This window comes from Panulirus ornatus, chromosome 32, assembly GCF_036320965.1.
Source record: "Panulirus ornatus isolate Po-2019 chromosome 32, ASM3632096v1, whole genome shotgun sequence".
Taxonomy (NCBI): Eukaryota; Metazoa; Arthropoda; class Malacostraca; order Decapoda; family Palinuridae; genus Panulirus; species Panulirus ornatus.
The window spans coordinates 14142581-14164489 of NC_092255.1; the positions used below are offsets into that span (position 1 = coordinate 14142581).

General features: G+C 40.0%; 1 protein-coding gene across 1 annotated transcript in view; it reads right to left on the reverse strand.

The window, feature by feature from the left end:
* LOC139759055 (RNA cytidine acetyltransferase-like) overlaps positions 1-21909 on the reverse strand; it is a 175190-nt gene that overhangs the window by 121393 nt on the left and 31888 nt on the right. Inside the window, exons 5-7 of the mRNA XM_071680969.1 lie at positions 21376-21601; positions 12951-13155; positions 7795-7916 (exon numbers count right to left, since the gene is read on the reverse strand). Of these exons, the coding sequence (XP_071537070.1) occupies positions 7795-7916; positions 12951-13155; positions 21376-21601 (553 nt within the window). The remainder of the gene's footprint in view (positions 1-7794; positions 7917-12950; positions 13156-21375; positions 21602-21909) is intronic.

The following is a 21909-nucleotide window of genomic DNA, read 5'->3' on the forward strand; positions in this document are numbered from 1 at the left end:
TTTCATCATTTACATGACACTAAAGGTTTAACGACAGAAAAATTATTAGCCAAGACAACAAAGACATAGCACAGATCTTAAAAGATTTTCTATTTTGTATTTTCCAATGAAGTCAAAGCTCATTTTCCAAATCTAGTCCTACTGCTTGCAGACAAGAACATTTATTAAATATTGTCAATATCAAACAAAAGGTACATAAGGCATGTGTACAAATAGGAAGAGAGGAAAGTGATTGGTTCTCAGTGAGTCGGTTTGTGGCAGGGGTGCATGATGTCTCCATGGTTGTTTAATTTGTCTATGGATGGGGTCGTTAAGGAGGTGAATGCAAGAGTTTTGGAGAGAGGGGTAAGTATGTTGTGGATGAGAGGGTTTGGGAAGTGAGTCAGTTGTTGTTCGCTCATGATACAGTGCTGGTGGCTGATTCAGGTGAAAGACTGCAGAAGCTGATGACTGAGTTTGGTAAAGTGTGTGAAAGAAGAAAGCTGAGAGTAAATGTGAATAAGAGCAAGGTTATTAGGTACAGTAGGGTTGAGGGACAAGTCAAGTGGGAGGTAAGTTTGAATGGAGCAAAACTGGAGGAAGTAAAGTGTTTTAGATATCTGGGAGTGGATCTGGCAGCGGATGGAACCATGGAAGCGGAAGTGAATCATAGGGTGTGGGAGGGGGCGAAAATCCTGGGAGCCTTGAAGAATGTTGGAAGTCGAGAACATTATCTCGGAAAGCAAAAATGGGTATGTTTGAAGGAATAGTGGTTCCAACAATGTTGTATGGTTGCGAGGCGTGGGCTATGGATAGAGTTGTGCGCAGGAGGGTGGATGTGCTGGAAATGAGATGTTTGAGGACAATGTGTGGTGTGAGGTGGTTTGATCGAGTAAGTAATGTAAGGGTAAGAGAGATGTGTGGAAATAAAAAGAGCGTGGTTGAGAGAGCAGAAGAGGGTGTTTTGAAATGGTTTGGGCACATGGAGAGGATAAGTGAGGAAAGATTGACCAAAAGATTATGTGTGTCGGAGGTGGAGGGAACGAGAAGAAGTGGGAGACCAAATTGGAGGTGGAAAGATGGAGTGAAAAAGATTTTGAGTGATCGGGGCCTGAACATGCAGGAGGGTGAAAGGCGGGCAAGGAATAGAGTGAATTGGATCGATGTGGTATACCGGGGTTGACATGCTGTCAGTGGATTGAATCAGGGCATGTGAAGTGTCTGGGGTAAACAATGGAAAGTTGTGTGGGGCCTGGATGTGGAAAGGGAGCTGTGGTTTCGGGCATTATTGCATGACAGCTAGAGACTGAGTGTGAACGAATAGGGCCTTTGTTGTCTTTTCCTAGCGCTACCTCGCACACATGAGGGGGGAGGGGGATGGTATTCCATGTGTGGCGAGGTGGCGATGGAAATAAATAAAGGCAGACAGTGTGAATTGTGTGCATGGGTATATATGTATGTGTCTGTGTGTGTATATATATATGTGTACATTGAGATGTATAGGTATGTATATTTGCGTGTGTGGACGTGTATGTATATACATGTGTATGGGGGTGGGTTGGGCCATTTCTTTCGTCTGTTTCCTTGCGCTACCTCGCAAACGCAGGAGACAGCGACAAAGCATAATAAATAAATAAATATAAAAAAGATCATGAGAGGCAAGTGTTTTGGGAGCAGCTGAATGAGTGTGTTAGTGGTTTTGATGAACGAGACCGGGTTACAGTGATGGGTGATTTGAATGCAAAGGTGAGTAATGTGGCAGTTGAGGGAATAATTGGTATACATGGGGTGTTCAGTGTTGTAAATGGAAATGGTGAAGAGCTTGTAGATTTATGTGCTGAAAAAGGACTGATGATTGGGAATACCTGGTTTAAAAAGCGAGATATACATAAGTATACTTATGTAAGTAGGAGAGATGGCCAGAGAGCTTCATTGGATTACGTGTTAACTGACAGGCGTGCGAAAGAGAGACTTTTGGATGTTAATGTGCTGAGAGGTGCAACTGGAGGGATGTCTGATCATTATCTTGTGGAGGCTAAGGTGAAGATTTGTATGGGTTCTCAGAAAAGAAGAGTGAATGTTGGGGTGAAGAGGGTGGTGAGAGTAAGTGAGCTTGGGAAGGAGACTTGTGTGAGGAAGTACCAGGAGAGACTGAGTACAGAATGGAAAAAGGTGAGAACAATGGAAGTACGGGGAGTGGGGGAGGAATGGGATGTATTTAGGGAATCAGTGATGGATTGCGCAAAAGATGCTTGTGGCATGAGAAGAGTGGGAGGTGGGTTGATTAGAAAGGGTAGTGAGTGGTGGGATGAAGAAGTAAGAGTATTAGTGAAAGAGAAGAGAGAGGCATTTTGACGATTTTTGAAGGGAAAAAATGAAATTGAGTGGGAGATGTATAAAAGAAAGAGACAGGAGGTCAAGAGAAAGGTGCAAGAGGTGAAAAAAAGGGCAAATGAGAGTTGGGGTGAGAGAGTATCATTAAATTTTAGGGAGAATAAAAAGATGTTCTGGAAGGAGGTAAATAAAGTGCATAAGACAAGGGAGCAAATGGGAACTTCAGTGAAGGGCGCAAATGGGGAGGTGATAACAAGTAGTGGTGATGTGAGAAGGAGATAGAGTGAGTATTTTGAAGGTTTGTTGAATGTGTTTGATGATAGAGTGGCAGATATAGGGTGTTTTGGTCGAGGTGGTGTGCAAAGTGAGAGGGTTAGGGAAAATGATTTGGTAAACAGAGAAGAGGTAGTAAAAGCTTTGCGGAAGATGAAAGCCGGCAAGGCAGCAGGTTTGGATGGTACTGCAGTGGAATTTATTAAAAAAGGAGGTGACTGTATTGTTGACTGGTTGGTAAGGTTATTTAATGTATGTATGACTCATGGTGAGGTGCCTGAGGATTGGCGGAATGCGTGCATAGTGCCATTGTACAAAGGCAAAGGGAATAAGAGTGAGTGCTCAGATTACAGAGGTATAAGTTTGTTGAGTATTCCTGGTAAATTATATGGGAGGGTTTTGATTGAGAGGGTGAAGGCACGTACAGAGCATCAGATTGGGGAAGAGCAGTGTGGTTTCAGAAGTGGTAGAGGATGTGTGGATCAGGTGTTTGCTTTGAAGAATGTATGTGAGAAATACTTAGAAAAGCAAATGGATTTGTATGTAGCATTTATGGATCTGGAGAAGGCATATGATAGAGTTGATAGGGATGCTCTGTGGAAGGTATTAAGAATATATGGTGTTTGAGGCAAGTTGTTAGAAGCAGTGAAAAGTTTTTATCGAGGATGTAAGGCATGTGTACGTGTAGGAAGAGAGGAAAGTGATTGGTTCTCAGTGAATGTAGCTTTGCGGCAGGGGTATGTGATGTCTCCATGGTTGTTTAATTTGTTTATGGATGGGGTTGTTAGGGAGGTGAATGCAAGAGTTTTGGAAAGAGGGGCAAGTATGAAGTCTGTTGGGGATGAGAGAGCTTGGGAAGTGAGTCAGTTGTTGTTCGCTGATGATACAGCGCTGGTGGCTGATTCATGTGAGAAACTGCAGAAGCTGGTGACTGAGTTTGGTAAAGTGTGTGAAAGAAGAAAGTTAAGAGTAAATGTGAATAAGAGCAAGGTTATTAGGTACAGTAGGGTTGTGGGTCAAGTCAATTGGGAGGTGAGTTTGAATGGAGAAAAACTGGAGGAAGTGAAGTGTTTTAGATATCTGGGAGTGGATCTAGCAGCGGATGGAACCATGGACGCGGAAGTGGATCATAGGGTGGGGGAGGGGGCGAAAATTCTGGGAGCCTTGAAGAATGTGTGGAAGTCGAGAACATTATCTCGGAAAGCAAAAATGGGTATGTTTGAAGGAATGGTGGTTCCAACAATGTTGTATGGTTGTGAGGCGTGGGCTATGGATAGAGTTGTGCGCAGGAGGATGGATGTGCTGAAAATGAGATGTTTGAGGACAATGTGTGGTGTGAAGTGGTTTGATCGAGTAAGTAACGTAAGGGTAAGAGAGATGTGTGGAAATAAAAAGAGCGTGGTTGAGAGAGCAAAAGAGGGTGTTTTGAAGTGGTTTGGGCACATGGAGAGAATGAGTGAGGAAAGATTGACCAAGAGGATATATGTGTCGGAGGTGGAGGGAACGAGAAGAGGGAGACCAAATTGGATGTGGAAAGATGGAGTGAAAAAGATTTTGTGTGATCGGGGCCTGAACATGCAGGAGGGTGAAAGGAGGGCAAGGAATAGAGTGAATTGGAGCGATGTGGTATACTGGGGTTGACGTGCTGTCAGTGGACTGAATCAGGGCATGTGAAGCGTCTGGGGTAAACCATGGAAAGCTGTGTAGGTGTGTATATTTGCGTGTGTGGACGTATGTATATACATGTGTATGGGGGTGGGTTGGGCCATTTCTTTCGTCTGTTTCCTTGCGCTACCTCGCAAACGCGGGAGACAGCGACAAAGCAAAAAAAATAAATAAATAAAAATAAAAAATAATATAATATCAAACAAAATGAAAGTAAGTACAACAGTAAGTCATGATACATTTCATCTAATAATAATGAAAGCTAATTTGATGGTTAAGCCCTTAACTGCACTTTTCAGTAAGTCATCTGCTAAAGGATTGGAAGTTTGCCAGTGTAATAATTTTCAAAAATGTCCCTGCCCATTAATCAGTGCCCAACTGGCTTGAAACCCATAACTGGTTAACTTATGGAAAACATCATTCAAGAGGAGGCAGTAAACCATTCTGAGGATTACCAATTAATCATTCACAGCATGGTTTTTGATGAAATCATTCACCTCTGACAAATATGTCTGACTTTTTTTAAAATATAATCAACATCTATGATGAAAGTATGGTGGCCAATTTCATCTATTTGGATTTCCAAAAAGCACTTAACAACACTACACACCATAACCAAAAGCAAAAGTTATGTCACTCAGTAAAGATGGGTTTGCATTCTGGTGGTTATAAAAAATTGGTGGACTGGCTGTAAACAACAATCAAGCTCCCAAATAGTTAGATTAAAAAGTGTTTTCCCACAGGGATCAGTTGTGGGACCAGTACCCTTTCTCATAAACATCATTGACGATGATCATGGTATGTGTTGTAAGACATAAAAATTCATATGCAATACTAACTTGGGAAAAAAGCTGCACCAGTATCTGAATATTTACATCTCCAAACTGGCAAAGACAAACTAAGACTGGACTCATATGTACCAAATATATTCAATAATCAGTAAGTGCAAAGTTTTACATATTTACAGTAAAAACAAGTAAGCAAGGTAAAGTATAAACAGTGTTGAGGAACAAAAGAAGTAAAGATTGAGGCAAAAACTTAGGTAAAATAATTTCCAGTGGCCTACAGCCAAATAGTCAGTGTGTTGAAAGAAACAGTGTAACAGGCCAACAAAATTCCAGGATTTGAAGACAGGATATGTGAATTTAAGTCTAGGTGATTACCTTCTCTCTAAATTTACAATTCACTACGGTTTACCCATCTCAAGAGCTGTGTTCAGTTTGCATCAGCCTCATGAAAAACAGACAATAAAATTAGAGATTAGCTTGCACATGGAAAACAGATGGACAAATTAGAGATTAACAGCAGCAAGCTACTAAAAGGATTAAGAGGTGATATGATGCAGGTACTCAAAGGCTTTGAGAACCTCAACCTAGGGATATAAAATTAGATTTGTCTGGTTTCACTCACACTAATGGACAAAGATATGTGTATATGTTTTACTTTGAACATGGCAAAATACCCTTTCTTCAACAAGACTGCTACCATATGGAATGTTTATCAGTGAGAATAGGTAAGAGCAACACCACAGATGCATTTCAGAATAGACTTGACAGTTACTTTGCATATTACTTACACCAATGTAGTTACTCATGAACTTCATAAGTATCCCTTCTTAAGTCATCTGTTTGCATTTTCATTCTTACAAACTTGTTTCTGGTCCTATAGTCCAGGAGTGCCTCAAAAGGACCTAAATATCTGTTGCTGTTAGCAGTTTTTGTACTTCTGTATGCAGCCAATGGTGCTAAAGGGCCTCTGAGCCTTGTCATAGTACTCTGGTGCCTTGCCAAGGTTCAGCTATGGCTATAACATCACCTTATATTAAATGCAGAACCCATTCTGACTTGCTGGCACTCAGAAATTATCTAATGCAGTATAAAGGTTACTACATTCACATTCACTCTGAGACATTTAGATGGTGGGCAACAATGGACTGATCAAAACACATATCCTCCCACATCCAACTGATAAATTAAGGCAATGCTTAACATGGAACACTATGATGAACACTAACCAGGTAAAATCTACTAGTAACAACATTCACCATCTTAATAGTCTTAAACCATCCACAAATAATCCACATAAAAATAAAACAAGGTATCAACAGTTAAAAACAGAAAATAGACATACTTAATACAAAGTGGCAACAACAGAAACCTTCAGCAAACAAACTAACATCTCTGATCAATTGTGAGTGCAAAATGAAGTCATTAGTACTATATGAACCATTTAAGTATAGTACCTTTAAGCTTAAATATATAAATCATCACATGCCAAAAGGAAAAATCTAAAGAATATCTCTGAAGTAAGGAATGAAGAAACTGAAAGTGTGACTATTGAGGAAAATGAAATGTTTGATACTACAGTACAAGGATATTAAGTGAGGATCTAAATGTATGGAATTCTATGGGCTCTTTGAGATGAGAGTAAAAATACCAGCTTAAAGATGAAGAACAACTGGAAGTGCCTATATCAAGGTTGCAGTAAGGTAGTTTAAGCTTAGAATACATGAATTTGAGGAAAAGATGAAGAAATCAGATTACATCACTATGGACCATGAAAAAGTGCAAGAGAGAATTAGTTATATTGTGCTTCAGATACACACACTAAAACAGTGAGGTAGCTTGAGGCCTCTTCATAACATCCAAAAGTCTTCCACACCCACCACACAGAGACAAAACTTAAGAAACTTCCTATTAATTTCACCATGTGCCTTTTCACTGTACACCAAAGAACAAATAGAAAACAATATTTTTCAAGACCATGGGTTTTCAAAGTGGTACATTAACCATTTCTGGATAATAATTTGCCTAAAATCATAAATGGTGCATTCCTTTTCACTACAACTTTCTCTAATCCCTGACAAAAAAATAACTAGTGTTATTCAGTGTTAACTTATTAATGATTTACTAATCGTTTAAACATGCCAATCAAAATCCCTCTAAACATCTAGCCATCTATGTCTTAATATCAATTTATTCCCTTGACCTTCATACAGTGGGATAATTACTGCTTTTCTTCAGACTCTTGGCACTAATCCACTATTTTCATGCACTCTACAGGTCCATTCAATTGCAATATCACCCTAACTTTTCACCATCTTACCCACCATTCCATAAGAAATCTTAACTTCTCCATTCATTTGGAGTATTATTGCTCTTCTCAACTCTGTTATGTCTTCATTTCCAATATTACTTAGATCTCTTCTTAACTACGATCTACTGTCCCTCTTCCCAACACCAACCAGTTCAGTACTATATTCTCTCCACCACATACTTACTTCTTTGCCACAAATATTCTCTTAAATTTGTCTAGAAAATGTTCACGTATTACACACACACACACACACACACACACACACACACACACACACCTCTTTTCTGCACCCATTCACCTCCTTTCAAAGTAACTCAATCACAGTTATGTTAATTGCTCTGACCTTTTTGTGTTTAAAACTTAGACCTCAAGTTTTCCTCAATTTCCCTTTAATAAAAACTTATTCCCTAAAAAGTCAAGTTAATAAGTTATTTTCTGAAAACTTACCTGAACAGTCTGACGATGTTCTCTGAATATGTTTACACGCACTACTGCTTCATTGAAGTCTACATTGGTAGACTGTATAATTTCATAATCAGTTTGCTCGTCATACTCCAAGGCATCAAATCCTAAAAAATATATATAATCTAGATGACCTTTAAATGATAGGCACCTATCAAATCATAACAACTATTAGTGAATAAATACTTTATCAAATTTCTCAACCCAAGTACAGTCAAAAGACATCAAATCAAGATCACCTTCCATAACAAAACAGTAATCTGTGTACATACTAACAGCATAAAGTTTATATAAAAGATATACTGATTATATAGGCTACTGTGAAAACCTAACTATTCTAATGATTTCAAGAGTTATGGATGAAAACAAGAAATCATCTCACAAAAACAAAATTCCAAAAAAAAAGCTAAATAAAAACGGAATAAATGTTCTACTGAAAACAAGAAGCTTATAATGGTAGTTAGAATTCCCTGAGACAGGCTAAATAAAATGGAAGCTATGCTCTCTTGCAAAAAATAAACATCTACATGTAGTTACAACTAAATGCCAGACACAAACCTGTGATTCCATTTAGTCATAAAAACAAAATGAGCGAGAAACAGATGCAAACTTTATAATGGAAAAAAGAAGCTAAAACATAACCAGGAACCTGCAAGTATACTTTATGGAGAAATTAAATATACAAGAACTTAGAAAGAGCTGTTGCAGATTTTTATAATCCCCTGGTTCTATGATCACTAGGGATATCAAGAGCAAGCAAGGGCTCCAGGAAAATGTTGCAAGACCCTTCTCTCTCTTTTTTAAATCTAATAAGAACTTGCTAAACACAGGATCCTAATAAAGACTGCACAAGTTTATAAACAAAGCATGAGAAGGGATTTGGTTTTACATTCAAAATAGAATTAAGCAAGATATGAAAGAGCAAAGTACATGACTACAGCCCTTAACGCAGCTTTCGCCCCATGTCAATGTCCCCCTTGCACCCTTCTCATCAGGCCAGGTGATCATCTTTGGAATGATGAGAATAGAAGCAGATTGGCTAGATATGATAATATTCCTTCCTACAGATACAACAACCAAGAGTAAGAACATTCTAGATCTAGTATCAGCAACCAAGAGTAAAAGCATTCTAGATCTAGTATCAGCTGGTATCAGGTATTTACTTTTAAACTCATGATTACCATATCAAATTTACATAAAGTGTTTTCTCTCCAAGATTATGACTCCATTCATTTTTACAGCATTATAGTAGTTGAATTAAGCCCCTACTGGATGACTTCCAAGTGAAAGTGGATCTGCAACAGGGGTGTGTAATGTTGAAGCAGGAAAGGAATTTGTAACTCATTGGCATCACATCATCAAATCTACATAAAGTAGCTTCTGTCCAAGATTATTAAACTATCCACTGTTACAATATCATTCTTCCATTAAGGCCCTGGAGGGTGAGTGGTTCCAGGTGCAGGTGAGTCTGCAGCAGGAGGTTTGTAATGTAAGAATGGCTGTTTCACTTGTTTATGGATGGGGTGGTGAGGGAAGTGACTCCAAATGTCTTGGAGAGAGGAAAAGGTCTGCTGCTTGTCAAGAGTAAGGGGCTTGGGAGTTAGAGTAGTAGATGCAAGTAAAAAACTGCAGAAATTGGTTTTTAAGTTTGGGAGAGTGTGACAGGTGAAAGCCATGAATAAATGCAAATAAAAGAAAGGTAATAGGTTTAGTAGTGGTGACATAATAGATCATCTGGGGTGTGAGTTTGAATGAAGAAAACTTGGGGGAGTGGACATGACAGTGAATGGAACCTTGGGAGGTAGTCGAGTAAAAGAAATGATGGGCATGTTTGAAATAGTACCAATATCGTTTTATGGATGCGAGCCATGGGCTCTAAATGAAAATATAAGGAAGACGATGAATGTGTTGGTAACGAAATGTCTGAGGACAAGATACATTGTGAGAAGGGTAGATAAAATAAGATATGACAGGGTACAAGAGAGGTGTGGTAATAAGAAGAGCATGGCTAAGAGAGCGGAGAAGGGAGTGCTGACATGATACTGACATATGGAAAACATGAGTGAGGATAGGTTGACAATAAGGGTAAAAACATCAAAAGTGGAGGGGACAAGGAGAATAGATAAGGGGCTGTGGTTTAGCTGCATTACACGACTCCTAATAAATGAAAATAAGCCAAAGGCCACTTCTTCATCTGTTCCTACTGCTAAGTTAGTAATGCAGGAAACAGTGATGAGAAAAATTGAAACAACAAACAACCCTTTAAAGGGGAAGTAATACCAGTCGAGGAAGAGGTGAAACAGATGTGAAGTATTTTAAAGGACCATTACATGAGTTGGATTATAGCATTGTTGTTGTACTGCATTTGAGGTTAGATGAGATTTGGAGTGACAGTCATGGCAAAAGGTTTTGTGAAGAGAGAGGATGTAGAGAAAGCCTTATAAACTATGAAGTATGAAAAAGAAGCACAGGTGGATTGGACTACAATTTACTCTCTCAAGAAAGTAGGTGACAGTGTTAATGATTGGGTATTAAGCTTTTCAAAGTATTTATTATACTATGTGAAGTTCCTTAGGAATGGATGAATGCATGCATAGCACTCTTACATAACAGCAATGGGGATAAAATTGAATGTCGGAATTAGAGAAGCATACATTTGGTATACAGCTCTGGTTTTACATCATACAAGAAAGCTAAAGAGCAGGTGTGTGCAAATAAGGCCATCATTAATTTTTTCATTTTGCCACTTCAGTAAGACAGGTGAGGCAATTAATTATAAAAAAATCATCATTAAATGATAACAAAATGAAATAGAGCAGGCACAAATTATTTGATATAAATAATTCTATCCCTGGGGATAGGGGAGAAAGAATAATTCCCACGTATTTCCTGTGTGTCGTAAAAGGCGCCTGAAACAGAGGAAGCAGGGGGCTGGAAATCCTTCCCTCCAGTTTCTACTTTTCCAAAAGAAGAAACAGAGGTGGGGCCCAAGTGAGGATTTTCCCCTCTAAGGCTCAGTCCTCTGTTCTTAACACTACCTCACTAATGCAGGAAATGGCAAATATGTATAAAAAAAACTAACTTTAAAAAGGGCACTGTATGCTGAAGCTTAAAACAATAATGTCATGATGGTGTGGGCTGTGAGTGAGTACATGCTGCATGGAAACAAGGAATGAGGTGGATCCTGTAAGCCAAGCAACATGATGTACATTTCATATAAATTACCCCAAATATTGCATCTTCTATAAAACCAGAATACTTTCTATTGCTAGTTTTCTCACAACCATTTTTATACTTTCTATCACTAGTTTTCTCACAACCATCTTTTTTATGGTACACATATCTTAACTGTTGCACCTCTCAGCACATTAACATCCAAAAGTCTCTCTTTCGCGTGCCTGTCAATTAACACGTAATCCAATAATGCTCTCTGGCCATCTCTCCTACTTACATAAGTATACTTATGTATATCTCGCTTTTTAAACCAGGTATTCCCAATCATCAGTCCTTTTTCAGCACATAAATCTACAAGCTCTTCACCATTTCCATTTACAACACTGAACACCCCATGTATACCAATTATTCCCTCAACTGCCACATTACTCACCTTTGCATTCAAATCACCCATCACTATAACCCGGTCTTGTGCATCAAAACCACTAACACACTCATTCAGCTGCTCCCAAAACACTTGCCTCTCATGATCTTTCTTCTCATGCCCAGGTGCATATGCACCAATAATCACCCATCTCTCTCCATCAACTTTCAGTTGGGGATGAGAGAGCTTGAGAAGTGAGTCAGTTGTTGTTCGCTGATGATACAGCGCTGGTGGCTGATTCATGTGAGAAACTGCAGAAGCTGGTGACTGAGTTTGGTAAAGTGTGTGAAAGAAGAAAGTTAAGAGTAAATGTGAATAAGAGCAAGGTTATTAGGTACAGTAGGGTTGAGGGTCAAGTCAATTGGGAGGTGAGTTTGAATGGAGAAAAACTGGAGGAAGTGAAGTGTTTTAGATATCTGGGAGTGGATCTGGCAGCGGATGGAACCATGGAAGCGGAAGTGGATCATAGGGTGGGGGAGGGGGCAAAAATTCTGGGAGCCTTGAAGAATGTGTGGAAGTCGAGAACATTATCTCGGAAAGCAAAAATGGGTATGTTTGAAGGAATAGTGGTTCCAACAATGTTGTATGGTTGCGAGGCATGGGCTATGGATAGAGTTGTGCTCAGGAGGATGGATGTGCTGGAAATGAGATGTCTGAGGACAATGTGTGGTGTGAGGTGGTTTGATCGAGTAAGTAACGTAAGGGTAAGAGAGATGTGTGGAAATAAAAAGAGCGTGGTTGAGAGAGCAGAAGAGGGTGTTTTGAAGTGGTTTGGGCACATGGAGAGGATGAGTGAGGAAAGATTGACCAAGAGAATATATGTGTCGGAGGTGGAGGGAACGAGGAGAAGAGGGAGACCAAATTGGAGGTGGAAAGATGGAGTGAAAAAGATTTTGTGTGATCGGGGCCTGAACATGCAGGAGGGTGAAAGGAGGGCAAGGAATAGAGTGAATTGGATCGATGTGGTATACCGGGGTTGACGTGCTGTCAGTGGACTGAATCAAGGCATGTGAAGTGTCTGGGGTAAACCATGGAAAGTTGTGTAGGTATGTATATTTGCGTGTGTGGACGTATGTATATACATGTGTATGGGGGTGGGTTGGGCCATTTCATTCGTCTGTTTCCTTGTGCTACCTCGCAAATGCGGGAGACAGAGGCAAAAAAAAAAAAAAAAAAAAATCTTAACTGTTATGTTCCAGTTCAACAATAACTGTGGTCTTTCTTTCCTTCAATTCTGCAACATTAATATCTGGATCATATATTTCAACACATCCATATCATGATGATAAACTGATCCTAATGGGAGAAAGATACCCCAGGGCGAGTCTGAAAATTAACTACTGTACTGGATGGCTGCAATGACTAGAGCAATCACAAGCATGTTGCATGAATAAATTCTTCAAATCATGCCACATGAAGCAGAACAGCAATACTTGCAGCTGAAAGAGACAAACTGACACTGTTACTGGTATATTCATCATAAATAAAAATGCTAGTGCTTACATTGCTAGACAACATAACACTTTATATAACAATACTATACCTTTAAAGACAAATTCAAAGAAAGTGCTTAGGTTATCCGGAGAGGGACTTGTAACAAAGATATTGTTTAGGCCAAAGTATATTGCAGCTGCTACAGCCAGACCCAAAGATGCTGACTTGCCTCGGCCACGGCCAGCAGTCAGAGAAACTGTTGCTCGACCACCCTTATCTGTGATTATGTCAATCATCTTGAGGAGAGCTTTTGCCTGAAAGGAAAAATGTTCATTCAAGTAACATCTCATCATGGTTCAAAGAATGCCAAAAGCATTACCACCCACTTAACAAATGTTCATGAAAGTGAAATGTCATAAAGCTATATTTTTAATGTTTATAATGAATAATTGAGGGAATAATTGGTATACATGGGGTGTTCAGTGTTGTAAATGGAAATGGTGAAGAGCTTGTAGATTTATGTGCTGAAAAAGGACTGATGATTGGGAATACCTGGTTTAAAAAGCGAGATATACATAAGTATACTTATGTAAGTAGGAGAGATGGCCAGAGAGCGTTATTGGATTACGTGTTAATTGACAGGCGTGCGAAAGAGAGACTTTTGGATGTTAATGTGCTGAGAGGTGCAACTGGAGGGATGTCTGATCATTATCTTGTGGAGGCTAAGGTGAAGATTTGTATGAGTTTTCAGAAAAGAAGAGTGAATGCTGGGGTGAAGAGGGTGGTGAGAGTAAGTGAGCTTGAGAAGGAGACCTGTGTGAGGAAGTACCAGGAGAGACTGAGTACAGAATGGAAAAAGGTGAGAACAATGGAAGCAAGGGGAGTGGGGGAGGAATGGGATGTATTTAGGGAATCAGTGATGGATTGCGCAAAAGATGCTTGTGGCATGAGAAGAGTGGGAGGTGGGTTGATTAGAAAGGGTAGTGAGTGGTGGGATGAAGAAGTAAGAGTATTAGTGAAAGAGAAGAGAGAGGCATTTGGACGATTTTTGCAGGGAAAAAATGCAATTGAGTGGGAGATGTATAAAAGAAAGAGACAGGAGGTCAAGAGAAAGGTGCAAGAGGTGAAAAAGAGGGCAAATGAGAGTTGGGGTGAGAGAGTATCATTAAATTTTAGGGAGAATAAAAAGATGTTCTGGAAGGAGGTAAATAAAGTGCGTAAGACAAGGGAGCAAATGGGAACTTCAGTGAAGGGCGCAAATGGGGAGGTGATAACAAGTAGTGGTGATGTGAGAGGAGATGGAGTGAGTATTTTGAAAGTTTGCTGAATGTGTTTGATGATAGAGTGGCAGATATAGGGTGTTTTGGTCAAGGTGGTGTGCAAAGTGAGAGGGTTAGGGAAAATGATTTGGTAAACAGAGAAGAGGTAGTGAAAGCTTTGCGGAAGATGAAAGCCGGCAAGGCAGCAGGTTTGGATGGTATTGCAGTGGAATTTATTAAAAAAGGAGGTGACTGTATTGTTGACTGGTTGGTAAGGTTATTTAATGTATGCATGACTCATGGTGAGGTGCCTGAGGATTGGCGGAATGCGTGCATAGTGCCACTGTACAAAGGCAAAGGGGATAAGAGTGAGTGCTCAAATTACAGAGGTATAAGTTTGTTGAGTATTCCTGGTAAATTATATGGGAGGGTATTGATTGAGAGGGTGAAGGCATGTACGGAGCATCAGATTGGGGAAGAGCAGTGCGGTTTCAGAAGTGGTAGAGGATGTGTGGATCAGGTGTTTGCTTTGAAGAATGTATGTGAGAAATACTTAGAAAAGCAAATGGATTTGTATGTAGCATTTATGGATCTGGAGAAGGCATATGATAGAGTTGATAGAGATGCTCTGTGGAAGGTATTAAGAATATATGGTGTGGGAGGAAAGTTGTTAGAAGCAGTGAAAAGTTTTTATCGAGGATGCAAGGCATGTGTACGTGTAGGAAGAGAGGAAAGTGATTGGTTCTCAGTGAATGTAGGTTTGCGGCAGGGGTGTGTGATGTCTCCATGGTTGTTTAATTTGTTTATGGATGGGGTTGTTAGGGAGGTAAATGCAAGAGTTTTGGAAAGAGGGGCAAGTATGAAGTCTGTTGGGGATGAGAGAGCTTGGGAAGTGAGTCAGTTGTTGTTCGCTGATGATACAGTGCTGGTGGCTGATTCATGTGAGAAACTGCAGAAGCTGGTGACTGAGTTTGGTAAAGTGTGTGGAAGAAGAAAGTTAAGAGTAAATGTGAATAAGAGCAAGGTTATTAGGTACAGTAGGGTTGAGGGTCAAGTCAATTGGGAGGTGAGTTTGAATGGAGAAAAACTGGTGGAAGTGAAGTGTTTTAGATATCTGGGAGTGGATCTGGCAGCGGATGGAACCATGGAAGCGGAAGTGGATCATAGGGTGGGGGAGGGGGCGAAAATTCTGGGGGCCTTGAAGAATGTGTGGAAGTCGAGAACATTATCTCGGAAAGCAAAAATGGGTATGTTTGAAGGAATAGTGGTTCCAACAATGTTGTATGGTTGCGAGGCGTGGGCTATGGATAGAGTTGTGCGCAGGAGGATGGATGTGCTGGAAATGAGATGTTTGAGGACAATGTGTGGTGTGAGGTGGTTTGATCGAGTGAGTAACGTAAGGGTAAGAGAGATGTGTGGAAATAAAAAGAGCGTGGTTGAGAGAGCAGAAGAGGGTGTTTTGAAGTGGTTTGGGCACATGGAGAGGATGAGTGAGGAAAGATTGACCAAGAGGATATATGTGTCGGAGGTGGAGGGAGCAAGGAGAAGAGGGAGACCAAATTAGAGGTGGAAAGATGGAGTGAAAAAGATTTTGTGTGATCGGGGTCTGAACATGCAGGAGGGTGAAAGGAGGGCAAGGAATAGAGTGAATTGGAGCGATGTGGTATACCGGGGTTGACTTGCTGTCAGTGGATTGAATCAAGGCATGTGAAGCGTCTGGGGTAAACCATGGAAAGCTGTGTAGGTATGTATATTTGCGTGTGTGGACGTATGTATATACATGTGTACGGGGGGGGGTTGGGCCATTTCTTTCGTCTGTTTCCTTGCGCTACCTCGCAAACGCGGGAGACCGACAAAGTATAAAAAAAAAAAAAAAAAATAATGAATATGGTGATGTGAGGATTATATGGCTGTATATAGCAGCAATTAGAGGATTATATGGTTGTATGTAGCAGCAGCAAACTATAAGAGCATCATCATTTCACTAATCAAGAGGAGGATGTACATCAGGAATGCAGGTCTGTATTTCATACAGCTATAATCACCAAATCATAAGCCAAAAATGACCAACAAATGATAAGACTGAGCCTTGTGCTTGTAAGAAATCAAGAAAATGCATTACACGTGGGTTAAATTAAATGCTTTTTGCCATTAATATGCTGATGAATGAGCAGCAAACATTGCCCTTCCACAAGGGAAAGTATGTATTTAACCTATTCATACTGCCCAGCACATTATCGTAACAACATTCATAAAGATACATGCAGTATACTGTACTAATTATCAACCTTTTTCATTATATAAAATATTCATGAGTTAAATCTCAAGGAAAGTAACGCCTTTTTATAAGGGTTCTATTGGGATAAATGGATTCACAAAAAGTCATTTTGATAAGTGTCACCCTTTCCAGCAAAATTTTTTTTCAAACCAGCAGCATGGATGAGGTCAGAACCTGGATGGCACCTTCCTTGGATCTTGAATGGACAGTCCATTGGGTTACTAAATACAACCTTGATATCAAACAAGGACCCTTTGTATGAGTATAGCATTCCACATACAATACAAATGGTCTATACTCACTGCAATAATAAAGTTCAACTGTAAAAGCACCATTTTTATTACCAAACTGCCATGTTCACATGAAATTCACCAAACACTGTAAGTGCTTCACACTTAGTTCTAGCAATTCATATTTACTGTAACCCTCCAATGTGCACTAGAAATGCCCTAACTCTGCCTTATGTGTTCCACATAAGATGAATAAAAAGTGTCAGACAGTTGTCGATATATGATGCCATTGATCCAGATGAACACTTTCATGAATGTTCATGCACATCAACAACATCTCCTACAATGGATGAGATACAAGATATGCCTCCTACTTCTCCTACTGGCTTAACTTTAGCTGTATCTGATGAAACAACAAGAACATCATTCATGTAACTGCCAAACTCTATCTTAATGTACACTACACTAGCTAAAAGATGAGACAACGAAAATTTTACGTAAATACAAAGAACATTTTGTAAAATATTCTATTCAGCGTGAGTATGTGATAGAATGTAAGAAAGGAAATTCTAGATTAATATGGGCAAAACTGAAAGTTGATGGAGAGAGATGGATGATTATTGGTGCATATGCACCTGGGCATGAGAAGAAAGATCATGAGAGGCAAGTGTTTTGGGAGCAGCTGAATGAGTGTGTTAGTGGTTTTGATGCACAAGACCGGGTTATAGTGATGGGTGATTTGAATGCAAAGGTGAGTAATGTGGCAGTTGAGGGAATGACTGGTATACATGGGGTGTTCAGTGTTGTAAATGGAAATGGTGAAGAGCTTGTAGATTTATGTGCTGAAAAAGGACTGGCGATTGGGAATACCTGGTTTAAAAAGCGAGATATACATAAGTATACTTATGTAAGTAGGAGAGATGGCCAGAGAGCGTTATTGGATTACGTGTTAATTGACAGGCGCGCAAAAGAGAGACTTTTGGATGTTAATGTGCTGAGAGGTGCAACTGGAGGGATGTCTGATCATTATCTTGTGGAGGTAATGGTGAAGATTTGTATGGGTTTTCCAAAAAGAAGAGAGAATGTTGGGGTGAAGAGGGTGGTGAGAGTAAGTGAGCTTGGGAAGGAGACTTGTGTGAGGAAGTACCAGGAGAGACTGAGTACAGAATGGAAAAAGGTGTGAACAAAGGAGGTAAGGAGAGTGGGGGAGGAATGGGACATTTTTAGGGAAGCAGTGATGGCTTGTGCAAAAGATGCTTGTGGCATGAGAAGTGTGCGAGGCGGGTTGATTAGAAAGGGTAGTGAGTGGTGGGATGAAGAAGTAAGATTAGTAGTGAAAGAGAAGAGAGAGGCATTTGGACGATTTTTGCAGGGAAAAAATGCAAATGAGTGGGAGATGTATAAAAGAAAGAGATAGGTCAAGAGAAAGGTGCAAGAGGTGAAAAAGAAGGCAAATGAGAGTTGGGGTGAGAGAGTATCATTAAATTTTAGGGAGAATAAAAAGATGTTCTGGAAGGAGGTAAATAAAGTGCGTAAGACAAGGAAGCAAATGGGAACTTCAGTGAAGGGGGCTAATGAGGAGGTGATAACAAGTAGTGGTGATGTGAGGAGATGGAGTGAGTATTTTGAAGGTTTGTTGAATGTGTTTGATGATAGAGTGGCAGATATAAGGTGTTTTGGTCGAGGTGGTGTGCAAAGTGAGAGGGCTAGGGAAAATGATTTGGTAAACAGAGAAGAGGTAGTAAAAGCTTTGCGGAAGATGAAAGCCGGCAAGGCGGGGGTTTGGATGTTATTGAAGTGGAATTTATTAAAAAAAGGGGTGACTGTATTGTTGACTGGTTGGTAAGGTTATTTAATGTATGTATGATTCATGGCGAGGTGCCAGAGGATTGGCGGAATGTGTGCATAGTGCCATTGTACAAAGGCAAAGTGGATAAGAGTGAGTGCTCAAATTACAGAGGTATAAGTTTGTTGAGTATTCCTGGTAAATCATATGGGAGGGTATTGATTGAGAGGGTGAAGGCATGTACAGAGCATCAGATTGGGGAAGAGCAGTGTGGTTTCAGAAGTGGTAGAGGATGTGTGGATCAGGTGTTTGCTTTGAAGAATGTATGTGAGAAATACTTAGAAAAGCAAATGGATTTGTGTGTAGCATTTATGGATCTGGAGAAGGCATATGATAGAGTTGATAGAGATGCTCTGTGGAAGATAATAAGAATATATGGTGTGGGAGGCAAGTTGTTAGAAGCAGTGAAAAGTTTTTATCGAGGATGTAAGGCATGTGTACGTGTAGGAAGAGAGGAAAGTGATTGGTTCTCAGTGAATGTAGGTTTGCGGCAGGGGTGTGTGATGTCTCCATGGTTGTTTAAATTGTTTATGGATGGGGTTGTTAGGGAGGTGAATGCAAGAGTTTTGGAAAGAGGGGCAAGTATGAAGTCTGTTGGGATGAGAGAGCTTGAGAAGTGAGTCAGTTGTTGTTCGCTGATGATACAGCGCTGGTGGCTGATTCATGTGAGAAACTGCAGAAGCTGGTGACTGAGTTTGGTAAAGTGTGTGAAAGAAGAAAGCTGAGAGTAAATGTGAATAAGAGCAAGGTTATTAGGTACAGTAGGGTTGAGGGTCAAGTCAAGTGGGAGGTAAGTTTGAATGGAGAAAAACTGGAGGAAGTAAAGTGTTTTAGATATCTGGGAGTGGATCTGGCAGCGGATGGAACCATGGAAGCGGAAGTGAATCATAGGGTGTGGGAGGGGGCAAAATCCTGGGAGCCTTGAAGAATGTTCGGAAGTCGAGAACATTATCTCGGAAAGCAAAAATGGCTATGTTTGAAGGAATAGTGGTTCCAACAATGTTGTATGGTTGCGAGGCGTGGGCTATGGACAGAGTTGTGCACAGGAGGGTGGATGTGCTGGAAATGAGATGTTTGAGGACGATATGTGGCGCGAGGTGGTTTGATCGAGTAAGTAATGTAAGGGTGAGAGAGATGTGTGGAAATAAAAAGAGCGTGGTTGAGAGAGCAGAAGAGGGTGTTTTGAAATAGTTTGGGTACATGGAGAGAATGAGTGAGGAAAGATTGACGAAGAGGATATATGTGTTGGAGGTGGAGGGAACGAGGAGAAGTGGGAGACCAAATTGGAGGTGGAAAGATGGAATGAAAAAGATTTGGAGTGATCGGGGCCTGAACATGCAGGGGGGTGAAAGGCGGGCAAGGAATAGAGTGAATTGGATCGATGTGGTATACCTGGGTCGACGTGCTGTCAATGGATTGAATCAGGGCATGTGAAGAGTCTGGGGTAAACCATGGAAAGTTGTGTGGGGCCTGGATGTGGAAAGGGAGCTGTGGTTTCGGGCATTATTGCATGACAGCTAGAGACTGAGTGTGAACGAATGGGGCCTTTATTGTCTTTTCCTAGTGCTACCTCGCACACATGAGGGGGGAGGGGGATGTTATTCCATGTGTGGCGAGGTGGCGATGGGAATGAATAAAGGCAGACAGTGTGAATTGTGTGCATGTGTATATGTGTATGTGTCTGTGTGTGTATATATATGTGTACATTGAGATGTATGGGTATGTATATTTGCGTGTGCGGACGTGTATGTATATACATGTGTAGGTGTGTTTTGGGCCATTCCTTTCATTTGTTTCCTTGCACTACCTCGCAAACGCGGGAGACAGCAACAAAGCAAATAAATATAAAAAAAAATAAATCTATATAAATTACAAACAATTAGCATTTATCAATATCAAGTACAAAAAAAGTTACAATGTATTCAGATTTCGAGGGCCTAACAGAAAGATTGGTATCTATCGTCCACAATAAATTCAGTTGTTCGAACAATACTAGGCTTCACGGAATTCTGCCCAGAGATCTACCTGTACCAGAAATGTGTCATAGGGTGATTATGGTGACCAAACACATTTTCTTATCAATTCATCATCATACAGTTGGACAGTGATTGGTTGAAACCTATGCTTTTCATTCTAGTTATTATATCTTAGAGTTAACATACATTTCAATTTCTTGCATGCATTCAACGCATGACAATGCAAATACCAGGGGTAGGGGAGGCAGTGTGGTCTCAGATTACTGTGAGTATGTGGCACAAAAGAAAATGTGCAACAGAAAAACTATGATGGAAAATAAGTAACTTTACTGTACTGCCATATCAGAACTGAGCTTGTTCTTAAAGGCCAGAAAATGTAAAAATATATACAAATAAACTAAGTAACATTTAACTTTAATGTCAATGCACTGTGACACCTTTAACATAAATAAACAACAGTGATATAACAAGGCTCCTTTGTATTTCATAGGATCTACATTTTTTCATATGTGCAACATAGGGTTGATGACCTTCTATCAGAAAAACTGGACTATCCATACAGGGCCTCCATTACCATCCCAATCATACACACATTAAACAGCCATAATGACATCACACATCCCTTCTGCAACCCTAACTTCACTTGGAACCACTCATCTTCCTCTCTACATAGCTGCGCAAATATTTTACTTTCCCGATAATAGCTAATTACTGCTTCAAACAGCTGTCCCACCACACCATGTATTCATAACAACAAAGCATCTCTATCAGCTCTATCGTATGTTTTCTCCATACCATCTCATATCTCAACTTGTTCCAATGATGAGAAGCTAACAGTACTGCTGGAAATATTTAATAAAGAATCTCATGAATTACTCCTCAAATGAAGAATTTTTTTCTCTAATTGTATAAACGGAAATTGTAACAACAGTCCATGCAACTCACTTGGTCAAGTGTCTTACAGCAACCCACTAGCTGAGGAAGAGGTCTATCACCATCCTCAAGGCTCTTCTTCAACTCACACAGCCCAGTGCAAGATGCCTCCACTTCTTCTAGGTTTGAAGAGCTTACTGTGCGAACAGGGCCACTAAGAGATGGTAATTCAGTGACAACCTGAAGGTGGTCATTCAAAACCAGGCAGGATTTGCACCAGCCTAGAGACAGCACAAATCTGGTCAAGGAAATAATAAATATTAACTATTGAATAAATAAGGCAATATCTGCAGATTTCTCATTTGATCATCAAATTTTTAGCTATCTATCAATCCCTTATAACACACAGCACTGTCAAATCATGTAACTTATTGTAAACAACAAAAACAAAATTCCCATCTGACTTAAGCTATGATTATTAGACAATAACAATAGCTTTCAAAAATGAAAAATAATAACTTAGGTAAAGAAAGTTACTTTACATTGTATTCATATACCAACACTATACAAAAAGAGGAGCAAGATATTCTAAAAACATACTTACAA